The sequence below is a fragment of the Numida meleagris genome, chromosome 27 (assembly GCF_002078875.1).
Source record: "Numida meleagris isolate 19003 breed g44 Domestic line chromosome 27, NumMel1.0, whole genome shotgun sequence".
Classification (NCBI taxonomy): Eukaryota; Metazoa; Chordata; class Aves; order Galliformes; family Numididae; genus Numida; species Numida meleagris.
Window position 1 is genome coordinate 1634547 of NC_034435.1, and position 15314 is coordinate 1649860.

The window sequence follows — 15314 nt, forward strand, 5'->3', positions numbered from 1 at the left end:
AAAAAGTCTCATTAAATGTCCTAAAAAAACCAGATTCAGACGTTGTGAAGATCCACATCTTCTCGCAGAATTTGTAGTCAGAAGAAAGCAAATGAATTAAAAAGATGTAACAGTGAAAAGCAAACATGACTCAGACACAAGTTAAAGGAAGCATGTCTTAGGGCATCATTTCCAGGGATGGAATCACACCTAAGGCACCTGACTACTTATTAGGTTAATTTTGTGTATATGTTATCCAAACTAGACCAGCAGCACAGCCATCTCAAACCAACCACTACCAAATTCAGCTTCAGCAATTGGAAGTTCATTAAAAAGAAGCCAGGCTGATTTTTAGTCCTTACGCCATTCTTCACCTAAGACTTGAAAATAAACGCATTGCCCTGTCAGCTCTCAATTAGGAAAGGCAACAAAATTTGTCATTACCCATACTATAAGCGAACACAGACCCAAGCTGAAGGCATGATGTTAAACATTGAACAGAAAAAAGGAAAAGCTTCCTGAGCTCGAGACAAACGCTCAGCAAAAGTATCATCCACGTCTTCCTATCGAGGAACAGCAGCAAACACAGCCATGATTAACGCCCCAAAACCATTTTGTGTGTCCAACCTGACATTGTATCAGAATGTGATTTTCAGAAGATTGTTAATACTTTCTGAAAAAGCATTAAGTCTCTTAATTTCAGTGTTTTCTTTCTCTTTGTAAAAAGATCACACAGGAAACCTACAGAGCACAGGGCATCAAAGCTCCATCTCCCAAATCACAGTTCAGTTCTAATTTCAACTATAAACCTTAACACAGTCTTTCAGGCAATTATCCTCCCAGTAAAACAGCTTCAGCTGCCATCAATCCTAAGACTCAGAGACAAACTCATGTAATTAATTGCTTCACCTGCTTTACTAACACATTCCTTCAGATTACCGTCTTCTGCAAGCTCTCCTGGCAGGCCATTTTCCTCTTTTGTGCTTTAGGGCTTATCTACGCTGGCTCCATCACACTCCCGCGCTAACATGATGCTGCATGGCCGCCTGCTCCTCTGTGTCACGTTAAGGAATGAGATGAAGGCAAGCTGCTTCACTCAACCCACCGTGATCTTTTCTACAGTGGATGAGCACTATATGGAAAGGCAGCCTAAAGCCCAGGCCCACTGAGGAGGGTGCCCATAGGCATAGCCCTATACCTGGGGCACATCCCACTGTTCAGGCATCAACTGATCCGCTCTGTTTTGCGGCTTCACCTCATTGATTCCATAATTCCCCTTCACATTCTGCTACTGCTGCCAGTTCCTACCCCCCTCCAGCGCAGCGCAAATGGCTGTCACTCCGCACTATTTGCCTTCCTAGCTGAAACGGCTGAGAAATTTTAGCTGAGAAACAGATGGGACTATGTGGAAGAGAACAAAATTAAACATGAAAGAACTGCTTAGCAGAGAGTGAAAGTTGTACTCGCGATACTCCTCACATATCGGTCCAATTAACAACCTCTCTGAATTAAGCCAGAAGTTGAAACACATTTGAAAATTACACCTCCCGACATAACAAACACCCGAAGTTGCTCCGCTGAAAACAGCATTTCTTTGTTTTTTCCTCCCAAGCATGTCTCTCAACAAAGGGAAACCAGGATCCCATTCAAACGATTTGTAATAATACAAAAGGAGTCCGCTTTTCAACTTAATAAACGCTCTGTAGCGCGCTCTGGTATTTGTTTGATGCACTAATTGCCTGAAAGCCATGACCAGGCTCCATCCGGCCTCCTCGGGGTTATTATTCGCGGCATAGCGGGCTCTACCTCGGGCCGGGCCGACCTGGCTGCAGCCTCGCACACAAAAGGCCTTCGCAGGGCGCCCAGGTGAACTTCCAGCCCCCGTTCCTCCCGCTGGGGCCCCGCAGAGCTACTGGGGCGGCGGGAACCCCCCTCCCAAATGCCTTCACAGCGGTGGGAAGGGGTGGGGGGAGCAGGGCCGGCACCACCCCCCCAATGAGCCCGGGCAGGAATGTGCGGGAAGCGCGACTGCCACCCCCCGCCGAGGGCGAGGCTGCGGCGCGGCCGCCCAGGAAGGGGCGAGGGCTCGCCCCCCCACCCCCCTCCTCCACAAAAGACGATGAAGGGAAATGGGGGAGCTACCCCAGCGGGGGGGGGGGGGGGGGAACTCAGTCCCTCCTCATTAAAGGGGCCCCGCCCCCCCCATCCTATTCGGAGGGGGTCACGCTACAGGGCGGTTATGCGGGGTGGCGGCGCTGAGCGCGGCGTGGGGTCCCGCTCCCCTCACCTGATTGTCCATGGCTGAGCGCAGCGCCGCGGGCCCCGCTCACTCGCTCGCTGCCGCCGCGGCGGTTCTGCTGGGCGGTCGATGGGGGGGGTCCTCTTCCCCCCCACTTTCTCTCCCGCTTTATGAGCGAAGCCGCTCACCGCTCCGTCCCCCCCACCCCCCTCCCCGACTGCCGCCGCCTCGGCCGCCTGCTCGGTCGCGGCCCCTCACGGCCCCGCCGCCGCCGCTCGCCTCATTGTGTGTCACTCACAGGCAGCAGCCCCGCCACCCCCCGACGCCCGCCCCACGGAACCGGAAATCGACACCACCAGAGAGGCACTCACCCTCCACCAATAGCAGCGCAGCTTCACGCCGGGAGGCGGGGCTTCCGCCTTAGCGCCGCCGGCATCCCCCGCCTCCACATAACGGGCGGCTGTTCTGTCCAATGGAAGGAGGGCGGTACGCTGAGGGGGCGGGGAAAGGAGGCGGAGCCTGTGGTGGGTCAAGCGGGGAGTGGTGGGCGGGGCGAGCAGTGGGCGGGTTTTCACCGCCTCCCGTGCCCCCTTCCCCCCTACCCCCCCTCTTAGCAGTGGGCGCGGTGCTGCGCTGAAGCGCGTTCTGGTTCTGCGGCGTGGTCGGGCCCGCGCCCCTTCTTGCCCCTCACAGTCTCCCAGTACCGGGATCAGCGCTCGGGGTTCATTGCGCGCTGCCAGTCTGCCCCTTTCTCTCCCTCGGCCTACGCTTTCCCGCCGCCATCGGCGGCTGCGAATCTCACCCGTTTGTTAATATCGTACACAAATGAGCTGAGAACAAGGGAAACCACAGTTCCCAGTACAGCGGATGCCGATGTTCGGAATGGTTGGGCAGGGCTAAGCCGTGGCTGGGAGGAAGCTAGCAGCGCTGTGCTCCCTCAGTCTCTCTCCTTTTTCCTCGTTTTTCCTCCATCTCCATTATTTTTCCCAATGTCGCCTTCATTCTCCTGTGTTCCCCCTCAGTCTCCGTTAATTTTTTCCTCACTGCTCTTCATTTCCCTCACGGTCGCCCCATTTTCCCTCCTTCTCCCTCATGATCCCATGTTCACCTTCCATCTCCTGCTTACCCTTGATTTTCCTCAGTCTCCCTCATATTTCTCCTCCTGTGCCTCCATTTTCCCTCTTTCTTGCTCATTTCCATTGCTCTCCCTTGTTTTCCCTTTGTCTCCTCTCGATTCCCACATCTGCCTCACTTTTCCCCATCTCCCTAATTTAACCCTGCCTCATTTTCCTCCAGCATACCCTTTTTACCTCAATCTCCCTCTTTCTTACCTTGCTGGCTCTCATTTCCTTTCATTTTCCCCTCACACACCTTCACTTATCCTCTTTCTTAATTCTCCCTCAGTTTTTTTTAACCTTTCTCTCCCCCACTTACCCTCATTGTTCCCAGTTTTCCTTCAATGTCCCTTATTTTCTCTGGTTCTCCCTCATTTTCCTTCTTTTTCCCAATTTTCCTTTGCTCTTCTGCATTTCCCCTCCAGTGTTCCCCACTTTTCTGCCTTCTCCCTCATTTTCCCTTCAGTTTTTCTCATTTTCCCACTCTTTCCCTTTTCCCTTCAGTATGTTTCCCCCACTTTCTCCCCATTTTCCCCTCACATGCTTTCAATTTCCCTCCTTATCCCCCATTTTCCCTCACTTTCCTTTATTTTCTCTCATTTTCCCTATTTATCCTCAGTGTCCCTGCTCATATTCTCTCATTTCTCTTGTTCTTCCACTTTTCCCCTCAGTGCCCCCAATTTTCCATCAGTGTCCCTTATTTTCTACCCCTTCTCCCTCATTTTCCTTTAGGTTTCTTTCAGTTTCCCCCAGTATCCCTCATTTTTCCCTCAGGCTCTCTCCTCATATGCTGTCGGTTTCTCTCGCTATCCTCCATTTTCCCTCATTTTCTCTTGGTTTCCTCTCAGTTCCTTTCATTTCCCCTCAATGTCCCTTGTTTTTCCCCCTTTCTCTCATGTTCCCCATGTCACCTCATTCCCCCTCAGTGTCCCCCCTCCCTTTTCCCCCTTTCTCCCTCATTTTCCCCCCGAACTCTCTCATTTTCCCCTCATGTGCCTTCACTTTCCCTCTTTCTCCCTCAATTTCTCCTTGGTTTCTTTCATTTTTTTTTCCTTGTTCTCCCCCATTTTCCCTCATTTTCCCCCCCACCTTCTCATTCTTCCTTCATTTCCCCTCAGTGTCCCCCATTTTCCCCTAATACACCTTATCCTTCTTTCCTTCTCCCCCATTTTCCCTCAGTTTCTCTAATTTTCCCTCAGCATCCCCCCTTCTCTCCCCCATTTTCCCCTCACACCTTCTCCTTTTTCTCCCATTTTCCCCTAGTTTCTCTCATTTTCCCTCAGCATCCCTCCCCTCTTTCTTCCCCATTTTCCCCTCAGTTTCTCTCATTTTCCCTCAGTGTCTCCCATTTTCCCTCACATCTCCCTTTCTCCCCCATTTTCCCCTCACACACCTTATCCTTCTTTCTTCCTCCCCCATTTTCCCCTCAGTTTCTCTATTTTTCCTCAGTATCCCCCATTATCCCCTCAGTTTCTCTATTTTCCCTTAGTATCCCCCATTATCCCCTCAGTTTCTCTATTTTCCCTCAGTATCCCCCATTATCCCCTCAGTTTCTCTATTTTCCCCCAGCGTCCCTCCCCCATTTTCCCCTCACACACCTTCTCCTCTCTTCCTCCCCCATTTTCCCCTCACACACCTCCTCTTTCCCTCAGCGCCCCTCATTCTCTCTCTCCCACCTCCACCCGCCCCCCAGCCTCCCTCCTTCCCCCGCTCTGTCCCTCCGTTTCCCCTCACACACCTTCATTTTCCCTCTTTCTCCCCCATTTCCCCTCCCGCTCCCGCCCTTCCCGGCGCGCAGAGCACCGCGATAGAGACCGCGGGGCGGGTGGGGGAGAGCGGTGCCCGCGCAGCGCCCGTCGGCGGCGAACAATATCCCGGGTTCTCTCTGCAGCGCGGGGCATTTGCAATGCAAATAGTGCGAGGGATTCCTTCAGAGAAGAGCGGTGATCAGCCGCGGGCTCAGCTGTGTGCGAGCCCGGAGGTCACCGTCCCGGCTGCGGGCACCGTGAGCACCGCTGCTGACTCCCAGCGCAGCATTTGCATCTGAAAAGTGGGTTTTGTTTACACCTCCTTAGAGCTCCAAACGACGAGTTATTTCCCTCGGTGTTCCGAGCTTTAAATTAACGGGCGAATGCAATTGGTGACCGTTTCCGAGCAAATTTTCTCTTAGAAGCCAGGCAGGAGTTTGCTTGGTGCGGGTTTCTCTTTGGGATAGTTTGCTCGTCGCTGTGAGGCAGCGGAAAAAAAAAGCGAGTGAGCCCACAGCGCAGTGCGGGCTGCTCACCCATAGCCACAGGCAAGGATTAATGGGTTCCCAAATCGTTCCAAAGAGCTGCTTCACCTCATCAGCTTGATAGGAGATATTAGTAAAGCAAAATGCTTCATCGCTTCAGTTCACAGCGACCAAACAAAGAGCCCCATTTGATTCTCCTTTTAAGTGGTCCGTGCTAATTTTCTGTGTTCTGTCTGATGCAGGCCCAAGGGACATCTCCTCGGACAGTCTCTTTTCTTCCCCGTTGAGACAGGGCCTCTTTCTTTTGAGTTCCCATTGATATCTTTAATTGTGGACATCATTCCTGTGCACCTGACTCTGAGGGCTCAATCTTTTATGTTACAACTTGTGATGCCATTCATTCTCAGCCTTTGCTGGTTACAAGCCCCCAGGTCTAAACCTTTCGTGGAAATCGTAGAATCATGGAATCATTTGAGTTGGAAGGGACCCTTCAAGGTCATCTGGCCCAACTCCCTGCAATGAACAGGGACAATCAATCCCCCATCTGCCCGCAGTGAAGTGTTTGATCCCACGCTTCCTCTGTTGAATGGTCCTAACGTAGAAGATGTTGCTTGAAAGACCCAAACCCCTGAACTTTTCCTGCCAAATAGCTACAAGCCTGTGAAACTTCATTAGAATTTGATTTTTATTTCAATTCCTACATTTTAATTCTTATATTTGTGTGCCTTTATTTTTCCCAGCTTGTTGTTGCCATGCTCTTCCAGGGCAGGATGCTGACTGTCCCCCCACTCCAGCTTGGGACACTGCAATTCCTCATCTGTGCTGACATCTCAAGTCACTGCTGCAGCTTTCAAGGTGCTCTGTGGCCGCGGATGGGATCCAAGCGTGAACTCGGCCACTTCTGAGTCAGGTATGAGAAAACTCAGCTTCCACTTTATCTGGCAAAGGCATCACTGACAGGCAGTCCAGTGCCTGGCCATGAAACTGAACTACACCGAAGGAACTGGGCAGTTAAAAAGCAGCCAAAGGTAGAAAATTTGCCAGGCTCTATGGGAAAGCATCGGGATTTCATATGCCTGGTAGTGCATGGGAAGTTGTAGCCAGCAACCACACAGGCTTCCTCCAAGCTTCTCATTTTGCAAGGACGTCTCAAGCTAACGAGCTGTCAGCTGAGTGCCTTCGCACCCAAGGCAGCCGTGGGCTGAGCTCCTATTTCTTTATATCTATTCCAGCAACTTCTGGGTTTTGGAATAAGTGTCTGCAAATCCAATTAGCTACTTTCTTTGTGGCACTGTAGTCTGGCAGAGATCTGCTGTGTTGCTGCCATCTACAGTAGGGCCAGTGCCAATGGATAAGAAACAGATTTGATTTGCATATTCGAATATGCAAATGGACAGTGACAGCTCTCCCTAATTTCTGTTTGGGCTTTTTATTGCAAAAGCGTTGCTTCAGAGATCCTAGTCTTGTGCTGAGAGGTGTGTGTATCATCCTGCTTGGCCCTCGCTGTGCCAAGGGGCGGTTCTGTCCCGTGAGAGCTGGAAAACAAAGTGGAAAAAATACTTTGCACTGCACCTGTCCCTGCCTTGGCCAGGTAAACACAGGAGACACCCAGACTGCTTACTTGACAGGATCCAAGCAACATCTCCCATTTTGCAATGAGAGTAGTTTCCTGTGGGCTTAGCATCCCTCTTTGAGATGGCTGGCTCACACCTCTGCCATAAAGCCCTCTGGTCTATTGATATGTATGTGTGTTTTATGTTTGTGTTACTACAGACACAACCGCCAGCCACTTCTGTAACCCTGTCTTGCCCTTCCTATTCTTGGAGAAATGAATTTGTTTCCCTGTTCATTGCCATTCATCGTTATTTTCTCATTGCTATTTTAGTTGCATCTTCCCTTTTTCTGCTCTGAACCAAAGACCACAAGTTCTGTGGTTAATCTGTGCCTTGGCTTGGAGAGCTGCCAGCTAGCAAGGAAGGCTGTCCCCAGCACTTAGAGTCAAACCCTGTAGAAAAATGATGATCTTGTAATGGTTCTATGGACTTAAAGATGAAGATCTTGCATCTGAGCAGAGTTTCTCTGAGAAAACTCACACTTCAACTTCATATCCATGTGCAATACTGCTGAGTGGAGAGACCCCAAAGTTCTCCTCTGGACCTCTGTAAGTCACTTACCAGCTGCACAATGGTCACAGTGGTCCTTGTCTAATTTTGTGTAGCAGTATCTGATGAGCCAAATACTTTGTGGAGTTTCCTGGATGAATATAACTACAATCTAAACAGAGAACTGATGATATTTTAGGTAGTGAGGGCTGGCTGTATTTCGCCTGCTATTTACCATGGGTTTGCCAGCAGTAGTGTTATATCCTTACTTACAGCCTCAGAAAAAGTCCTGAACCTGAAGTCAGGAGAGGATTTGGTTTCTTTGAGTGCACTGAGGGGGGCTGGGTCCTTGTTGGGTTCGTGTACTGCTGTCTGTGGCCTTTGTCATCTTCAGTTCATGCTGCAGGTTCATCGCAGGGCTTGGTCGTGTTGGCTGCCAGGAGGAGAACAGAACAAATAGTGAAAAAGGAGAGAAAACAGGGTGAGAAGAAGTTCTGCAGCAATGCTGCTTCTGACGTAGCACAGCTCCTGCTTTGCTGCTCAGCCTTTGGATCCCTGCAGGGAAACCTGTTCATTAGAATCAGCCATTAAGCCTAGCAATATTTATTCTTCTAAAAATGGCTTCACTTTGCCTGTTCTCTGCCTTCCCCTCCTTCTCCACTTCACACTCCACATTGTGGAATTCACGACACGTATTTAACACCAGGATAGTGCAGCAAAAGTCCAGATTGTTAATGGCCAAAACCTCTGATTGCCAGAAAGATGTTCCTAGCAACTACTAGCTGCATCTGGGAAAAAAATTACAGGCAGCTTGGAAATTCTTTACTTCCCTTATTAATGAAGGACTTAGTAGAAAGAAAAAAAAAAACACCAAAACCACTGTAAAACAACTGAGCTTAACTAAGTTCTTTTGTGCCTGAGGAAAATCTAAATTATAGCTTACTATAGCAAAGGGCTTTTAATGGGCAATAACCCTCCAAAACAGAAGGAAGAGGGAAAATTTTCTTAGTAAGCAGGAACACAATGAGAATTTATTTTATGCTTTCTGTGTAGCTAGTGCTGGTGAAAAGAGCCAGATGAATAGTCACAAATACGTCATGTCCCTTTGCAGATGCAACATGGGCAACACAAGCGTCCTCAAACCACCCTGCCAACGTGCTTCAATTCTGAATGAGGAGGACCAGCTTTCTGGGTGAGAAAGGAGCCTGTCTCTATTCAGTCCCTGACCCTTCTGCTCAAGGCTGTTAATGAAGGGGCCTCATTAGCACCAAAGGTGAGGTTGGCATTATAATGTAGCTACTGGCCTGCTGCAGGCTGAGTTGACACCTATCAATTCGTTCTGCCTGGCTATTGACTGAGCGGCTGTCAGATGACGATACCTTTCGCTAGCACTCTGCAGACAGAGGTCAGGTTTGGCCAAATGATGTAAGGGTCTCTGTCATGCCAGTGCCACCAGCTGGCTGGACCCGCCACGAAGAGCATTTCACAGCCTGGATTCGTCCAGCACTGAATGCGAGCTGCTGGCAGAAGTGCAGGCTGGAGAAGACAGGTCCAGGCACCTTAAGGAGCAAACACAGTCATGGCTCCGCAGGAGGGAGGGAGATTCACTGCTGACATTTGTGTCTGCTTTGCCCGTGCCTTCTTGTGGTTGATGCCAAAGTCATTGAGGGATGCTCATCTGCGTGCTCAGAGAGGGGCCACCTTCTGACAGGGAACTGTGACCCTAGACAGGATAACCCTTAGATCACTAAAATGTACAAGATGAAGGGAAAAATAGCTTGGAGAAACGGACATGGCAGGATGAGATCAGCAGCAGAATCTGACCAGCACCAAAAAGCCTGTTCTGAATCATTTCCTGGATTGAAAAAAGTGTCCAAAAAAGGAGCAGGAATTACTGTCTCAGACAAATATACTGTCTGAGATACAGCCTCTCCACAGCCGAGGCATTCCCAGTGTCTGGAGTTTCCCAGGCCTATCGTGCAACAATCCCATGGCCACACATTCAGGCATGCCTTGTTTCTGAGCATCCCGAGCTCTGGCTCACAGTGTGGTGCCTCTTGGGGACTGGTGTTTCTGCTATTTCCAGCCCTAATCACTCAGCTTGGTGGTTTTCAGAGCAACTGGCCCTCTCCAACAGAAGCAGGTACCCAGCCTGGTAGTTTGAACCTCACTATAATAAGAGCAGGCTGTGAGACATCCCAGAGCAGCGTTTCAGAACCTGTAACATTCAAATTAATGTGAATTTCTGATTTTTGTGGCTGCTCAGTCAGCTGCTGTTGTGAGAGTTTCCACCAAAACCAGGCTATTTTGCTGGATTCACATGAACTGAGCTTCATTGTGGCTTCCACCTGTCTACACAGCAAGTGGAGGTGGGGTTGCCACATATGATAGTCTATGCAAACCAGCTCTAATCTAGCCAGCTCAGGTATGATAGCAGGTGAGATAATCCCCCACACTGCAGTGCAGGCTACGCAAACTTGCCTGTGACTCAGGGAATTTGGCTGGCAGTACCACGCTGAAATTTGTATCACTGAAACTTAATCGTTATCACTGATATCGCTGCCTGTGAGACAATAGTGCAGCTGATTGCAGCAAAGTCGTTATCTTGGCACTTCTGAAATGCCTTGGAGCTTGACTTTGTTCCATCGTGGCCCAGCCAGCATGGTTTCAAGGGAGTCAGGACGGGATCTAAAACAACGCACACATGCAACAAATAACTGTTTCAGCCAACACAGTGAGAATTGAAGGCTCTCCCTGCAGTTAGACTGTGAAGGCAGAGCTGTAACAAATTCTGTCCCTTTGTTACTCGGGCATCAGAGTCAGGCATTGTAATACATGCCCATGAGTTTATCCATTACGCATACATTTTATATGCCACCAATATTTTGGATTAATGAAGAATGCAATCAATTGGACACATTTCATGCAGTTTTGCAATGCATTATGTAAACATTGCAGATGCAGGCTGTTTTCTCCCATTGCCTGCGGATTTTTATATGCTCTGAAATCTATTTTAAATATATGCGTGAAATGTGTCACGGAACATCTGACATATGTGGAAAACATATTACTGCACCGTATGGGCAATGTAGAAGGTCACTCATGAACAGCTTGAAAACAGCAATCGTTTGCATACGGATATATAGCTGTTTGTATTATGATACCATCACGGGGGGATAGGGGTATGTCCAGGTCTGCGTGGGTCACTGGCAATGGCAGCATCTTGTGATGCATAAAGTGATGGAAACAAATAGAAGTATCTAGGGTGCTTGGTGCCTAGACATTTTTATCAGTTCCTTATAACAGGGCAACTGGTAAAGTCCCATGGAAGGTAAGGGACAGTAAGCTGGAGAGCAGAATCATGTTTTTAATGGCACTTCATCGTAGTTTGATCATGAATAGTTACCTTGGTCAAGGCACTTCTCTGTGCCGAGTGTTACCGAGCAGATCCTGTTCTCTCATTCAAGCATCCACTCCAGGTTGGACTGAATAGAGTTAGTACGCATTAGGGATGGTACAGATGGGGTCAAGCCCTGCCTTTAATCTCTGTGTATGTCTTTCTGTCAAGATGACTGATGTTTTTCTCATTGTTACACTAGTAAATCTTTAAGTCGGATAGGATGAATCGCGACGAAGAACTAATTTAACTTGTTGCCATTTTTGCCCCGTTTCACAGATGCGGTTTTGATTTCACTTGGCCGTGCTCTGCTGGATGTTAATGCGTGGCAGTATTAGGATAGTAAACAATAAGATCCCACATATATCAATTTCTGCATTTTCACGTTGCAGTTCTTCATTGATAAATTTTTAGATCGGTCCCAGAAAGCACTTAGAGAAATATTGCAGTTTGCACTTCACTGGCATCACACGGCACTATTTCTGGCTCCTGCTCAACAGAATGTATCCTCAAGTGTAAGCGAGTGCCATTGATATCAATGGAAATATTCATATTCTTAAAATTAAACATATGCTTATGCATTTCAGTGAACTGAGACATCTGGTCTCTCGTGGAAGGCCTGTCTAAATCGACGCAGCATCAGCTGCAGATTGTGAATTTTGCAACCTAGAGCACAATTTAGCGTTGCTCTTGATAAATTCTTCAGTCTTTGAGAGAAATCTTTCCCCTTTGTTAAATATTTGTGCCAGCAAAGCGGAGTGCACCACTTCAGGAGAACAACCTGATCCAGCTTTACTTCTAAACACGTTTGTGGAGAAACGTGTCCTTAAGTGAGTCATGAATTGGAACCCAATGACTGAATGTTCATAGAAAGTGAGTGGGAAAACGTGGAGAACAGTCCTAGCTGAGACCACGAGCCTCAGCATGAAGGCAGGGTAAAGAGAATCCTTTCATTATAGGTATTTTTATAGCAGCCATTACTACAGAATTGAAGTTATGTGAACCACTTTATCAGAGAAATGTGAACTGCTTGTGTTTCTCCTGAAAACAGCAGTGCAAATGTGTTGCTAAGTGGAACCAACACACGAGGCTTTATAGAAAGGGCTGAAAACATTATTTGGTCTTTTAAAATCATCTTGGCTGGCTGGTTTCCTTGGCCGGGTAACAGCCGTGCTTCACGTTATTGAAGTTCAGCTTTTACCCACAACTCCCCTATGCTCACTGGTCAGATCTGGCCCTCATAATGTGTGCAGCCACCGTGTGAAATAACACAGAGAGACACAGGCAGGGCACCTCAAGACTGTGACTGCTGCAAGGCAGTATTCACTGAACCAGGACTTTCAGCTAAGCAGGATCTGATCCCTTTTATCTGTCCAGAACAACCTTTAATATGTGGAAATCCTGGCATTTGATTATGGGCCTGCCGTTAATTTTGTCTTATGTAAAAAGTAGATAGCCAGGATGTAGGTACGACAGGGGAAGAGAAGAAACAACTTTTTTGCTCGCAGTTATGATGGGGGTGTAACAGAAATCCTCTGAGCTGGAAATCCTGAGGCAAACCTCAGAAGCAATGCAGTTCTAAACTGTAAGGAGAAGATTTTTAGAGGTAATATTTCCTGGAGCCTATCTCGTTCGTTCCCGAGTTTCTCAGCCCTTTGCATTTATGCTTTCAATCTTTCGACTGCTGAGTTTGGAGGTTAAAACTGAGAAAAATTTAACCTGACTTAATGTTGTTTTTACACAACTCCAGAAGAGGGTTTTTTCATCATAAGGATGGCCAGGCTGCAATAAAATCCCAGCCCTTCGTGAAATATTTCTGTGTATCAAAACTACTATCTTCCTTTCTCTTTGAGACACTTACAAAAAAAGGTCTTTTGCAAACAGCACAAGAGGCACTCCAGTGAAGCTATTTCTTCTCCTGGCATTGTTAAGAGCAGGGAGCAGGTTATTATTAATTACTTTTGCATTATTTATGCAGGTCCATGAATGCGCCCTGTCCTTTACAGATAAATCCCTCTGCCTTGAAAAGTTTCCAGCTTGCTGGCCATATCCTGCAGTGTAAATCTGTAACAGCAGGAGGCAATTTGGTGCAGCAAAACAGGTAAAAGTTAATCCTTTTTCCTGCAGGACTGGTGCCTTATCAACATTGTTAGTTCATTTGTGTTGCAATTGCACCAAATAGACTCGGCTGATGCCGTTGTTTCACAACCTCTTTAATCTGGCATCAGTTGAAAGCAGCAGCCTCTCTGTCCTCTTCCTCATTCCTGCTCCCTCTCTTGCTTCTTTTCTTGTGGTTTAGGAGGCCACATGGCAAACCAAATCAGGAAAATGATCCGGGTTAAGGCTCATCTGGCAAAAATAAGGGAAGGAAGGGTTTAATTTTGACCAGTCCTAACTCAGATCCTGGATGTGTGGGCTTGTAGCTCTTCCTGCCTTGCCAAATTCCAGCATTACTCTGCTGAGTGCCTCGGCTGCATGCACCCAGCGTGGCACACACGTGGCAAAGGGCCCTGTGCTGGGGAACCCCCAGAGCTTCCCAGGGCTTTGGGTTTCCAGAGAAAGGACCGATGTTACCTCTGTACCCCTGCCCTGTGCTGGTGGTTCCTGCTGGTCCCCTTTCTGCTCACAGCAGAAACGCCACAACTCATTTTTACGAGATGCTCGGTGCGGGCTGCACCCCGCGTGAGGGACACGTGGCTCCCGGGCGGGAGGGATGGGATGTCCCCAGCAGTTTGGGGACCTTTTGGAGGAGGTGCTTTGGGAAACCCTGCACAGCTCTGGGGTGCAGCACCTCAGTCACGTCCCGGTGTCGGGGCTGCTTCTCTCTCAGACAGCGGCCCCGCTCGGCGCAGGGGGCCCTGCCTCGGGCACTGCACTCCTTTTAAAGCTGCTTTGTGGGTTTCTTTTCTTTTCTCTCTCTCTCTTCCCCCCCCCCCCCCCCTCAGGTTCCCAGGGCTGGGGATTCAGCTTCTGGCTTCATCCAGAAATCCCTGAGGGTTTCAGATCCCCACGAGGCCTCTCAATGTCTTGATCTGCTTGAATAGGCATTTTTAACGCGGCCCCGGCTGTCATCAGGGCCTGTTACAGTCACTCAACTGCAGCAACATTGTTCTTTAGGCGCCTGGGACACCTCCCTTATTACCATAGAGCACGGGGGATTTTGCTGTGGGGTTTCTCCGCATCATCTCTCAGACCCGCGGCGATCCATTCGCCCTCCTCCATATCACGGCCTCCATCCCCGCGTGGCTCCTAGCATCCCCATCCCAAAGGGCTGCTGGCTCCTGTCCATCTCCCTCGGTCCCCTCGGAGGTGATGGTGACCCCCTTTTCCTGTGCCAGGCTCCTTGGCAACGCGGCCTTTCTTTGCCAGCGGCCTCCTCCACCCCCTGACGGGGAGCGGGGCCGTGAAAGCCCCTCTGCACTTTTGAACTTGCTGCCGTCGCGCTCAGTGGCTGCGCGGGACAGCGGCGGCCGAGGGGCCGGGCCCAGCGGGGACCCGGTGCAATTGCCCAGAAGTTATTAATAGGCTGCAGAAGAATGTGATGGGCTGGGGAAGGGGTGAGGGAGAGGGGGAGTGAAGTGGGGAGGGGGAGTGAAACGAGGTGACGGGGAGAGGCAAGAGTGATGGCATGCGGAGAGACAAAGAGGAGGATGGAAGAGACGAGTGAAGGGAGACAAAAGCCTGGCCATTGGTGTCCCCATCCCGGGCCATGTGCGGTGGCCGTGCTGGCATGGAGCTGGCCATGTGCAGTGCTGGGGGACGTGGACCAAGCCTGGGGGTTCGGCCCTGGCACGATGACGATGAAATATTGCCCGGGGTTCATGAGCTAAAATTGCCATCTAGTGGCTCTGGGGACCATTGCAGAGTGACCCACAATGGCAGTGGTGGGGCTGTGTGCTGGCTTCTTGCTCAGGATGAACCCCAACGGGCTTCTGCTTTTTGCTTTACTGGCAGCGTCCCCAAACCCCTGTGATTCCCTGCTGTGGCTGTACTGCAGGGAGCCAACTCCAGCTGCTCTGCTGGCCTCTTGGTGCCCCCCAGAGTTATAGAATCACAGAATCATTCAGGTTGGAAAAGACCTCCAAGATCACCCAGTCCAACCCCAGCCCATCCCACCATGCCCACTAACCATGTCCCTCACTGCCACCTCTCCACCGTTCTTAAATGCCTCCAGGGATGGTGACTCAGCCACTTCCCTGGGCAGCCTGTTCCAGCGTCTGACCACTTTTTCTGTGAATAAACTGTTCCT

General features: G+C 49.5%; 1 protein-coding gene and 1 long non-coding RNA gene across 4 annotated transcripts in view; one reads left to right on the plus strand and one right to left on the minus strand.

The window, feature by feature from the left end:
• MLLT1 (MLLT1, super elongation complex subunit) overlaps positions 1–2539 on the minus strand; it is a 31083-nt gene extending 28544 nt beyond the window's left edge. The window contains exon 1 of one of the 2 annotated variants that reach the window (XM_021378530.1): positions 2267–2539. In XM_021378530.1, coding sequence (XP_021234205.1) covers positions 2267–2278 — 12 coding nt within the window. In that variant the 5' untranslated portion in view covers positions 2279–2539. The remainder of the gene's footprint in view (positions 1–2266) is intronic. The other variant, XM_021378531.1, reaches the window with a different exon arrangement.
• LOC110389063 lies at positions 5045–11244 on the plus strand. 2 transcript variants are annotated; one of them, XR_002433059.1, is made up of 5 exons: positions 5045–5383; positions 6307–6476; positions 7452–7727; positions 8075–8149; positions 8780–11244. It is a non-coding gene; the product is annotated as an uncharacterized LOC110389063 (long non-coding RNA). The 2 variants fall into 2 exon arrangements; XR_002433058.1 differs by having other exon boundaries at positions 5045–6476.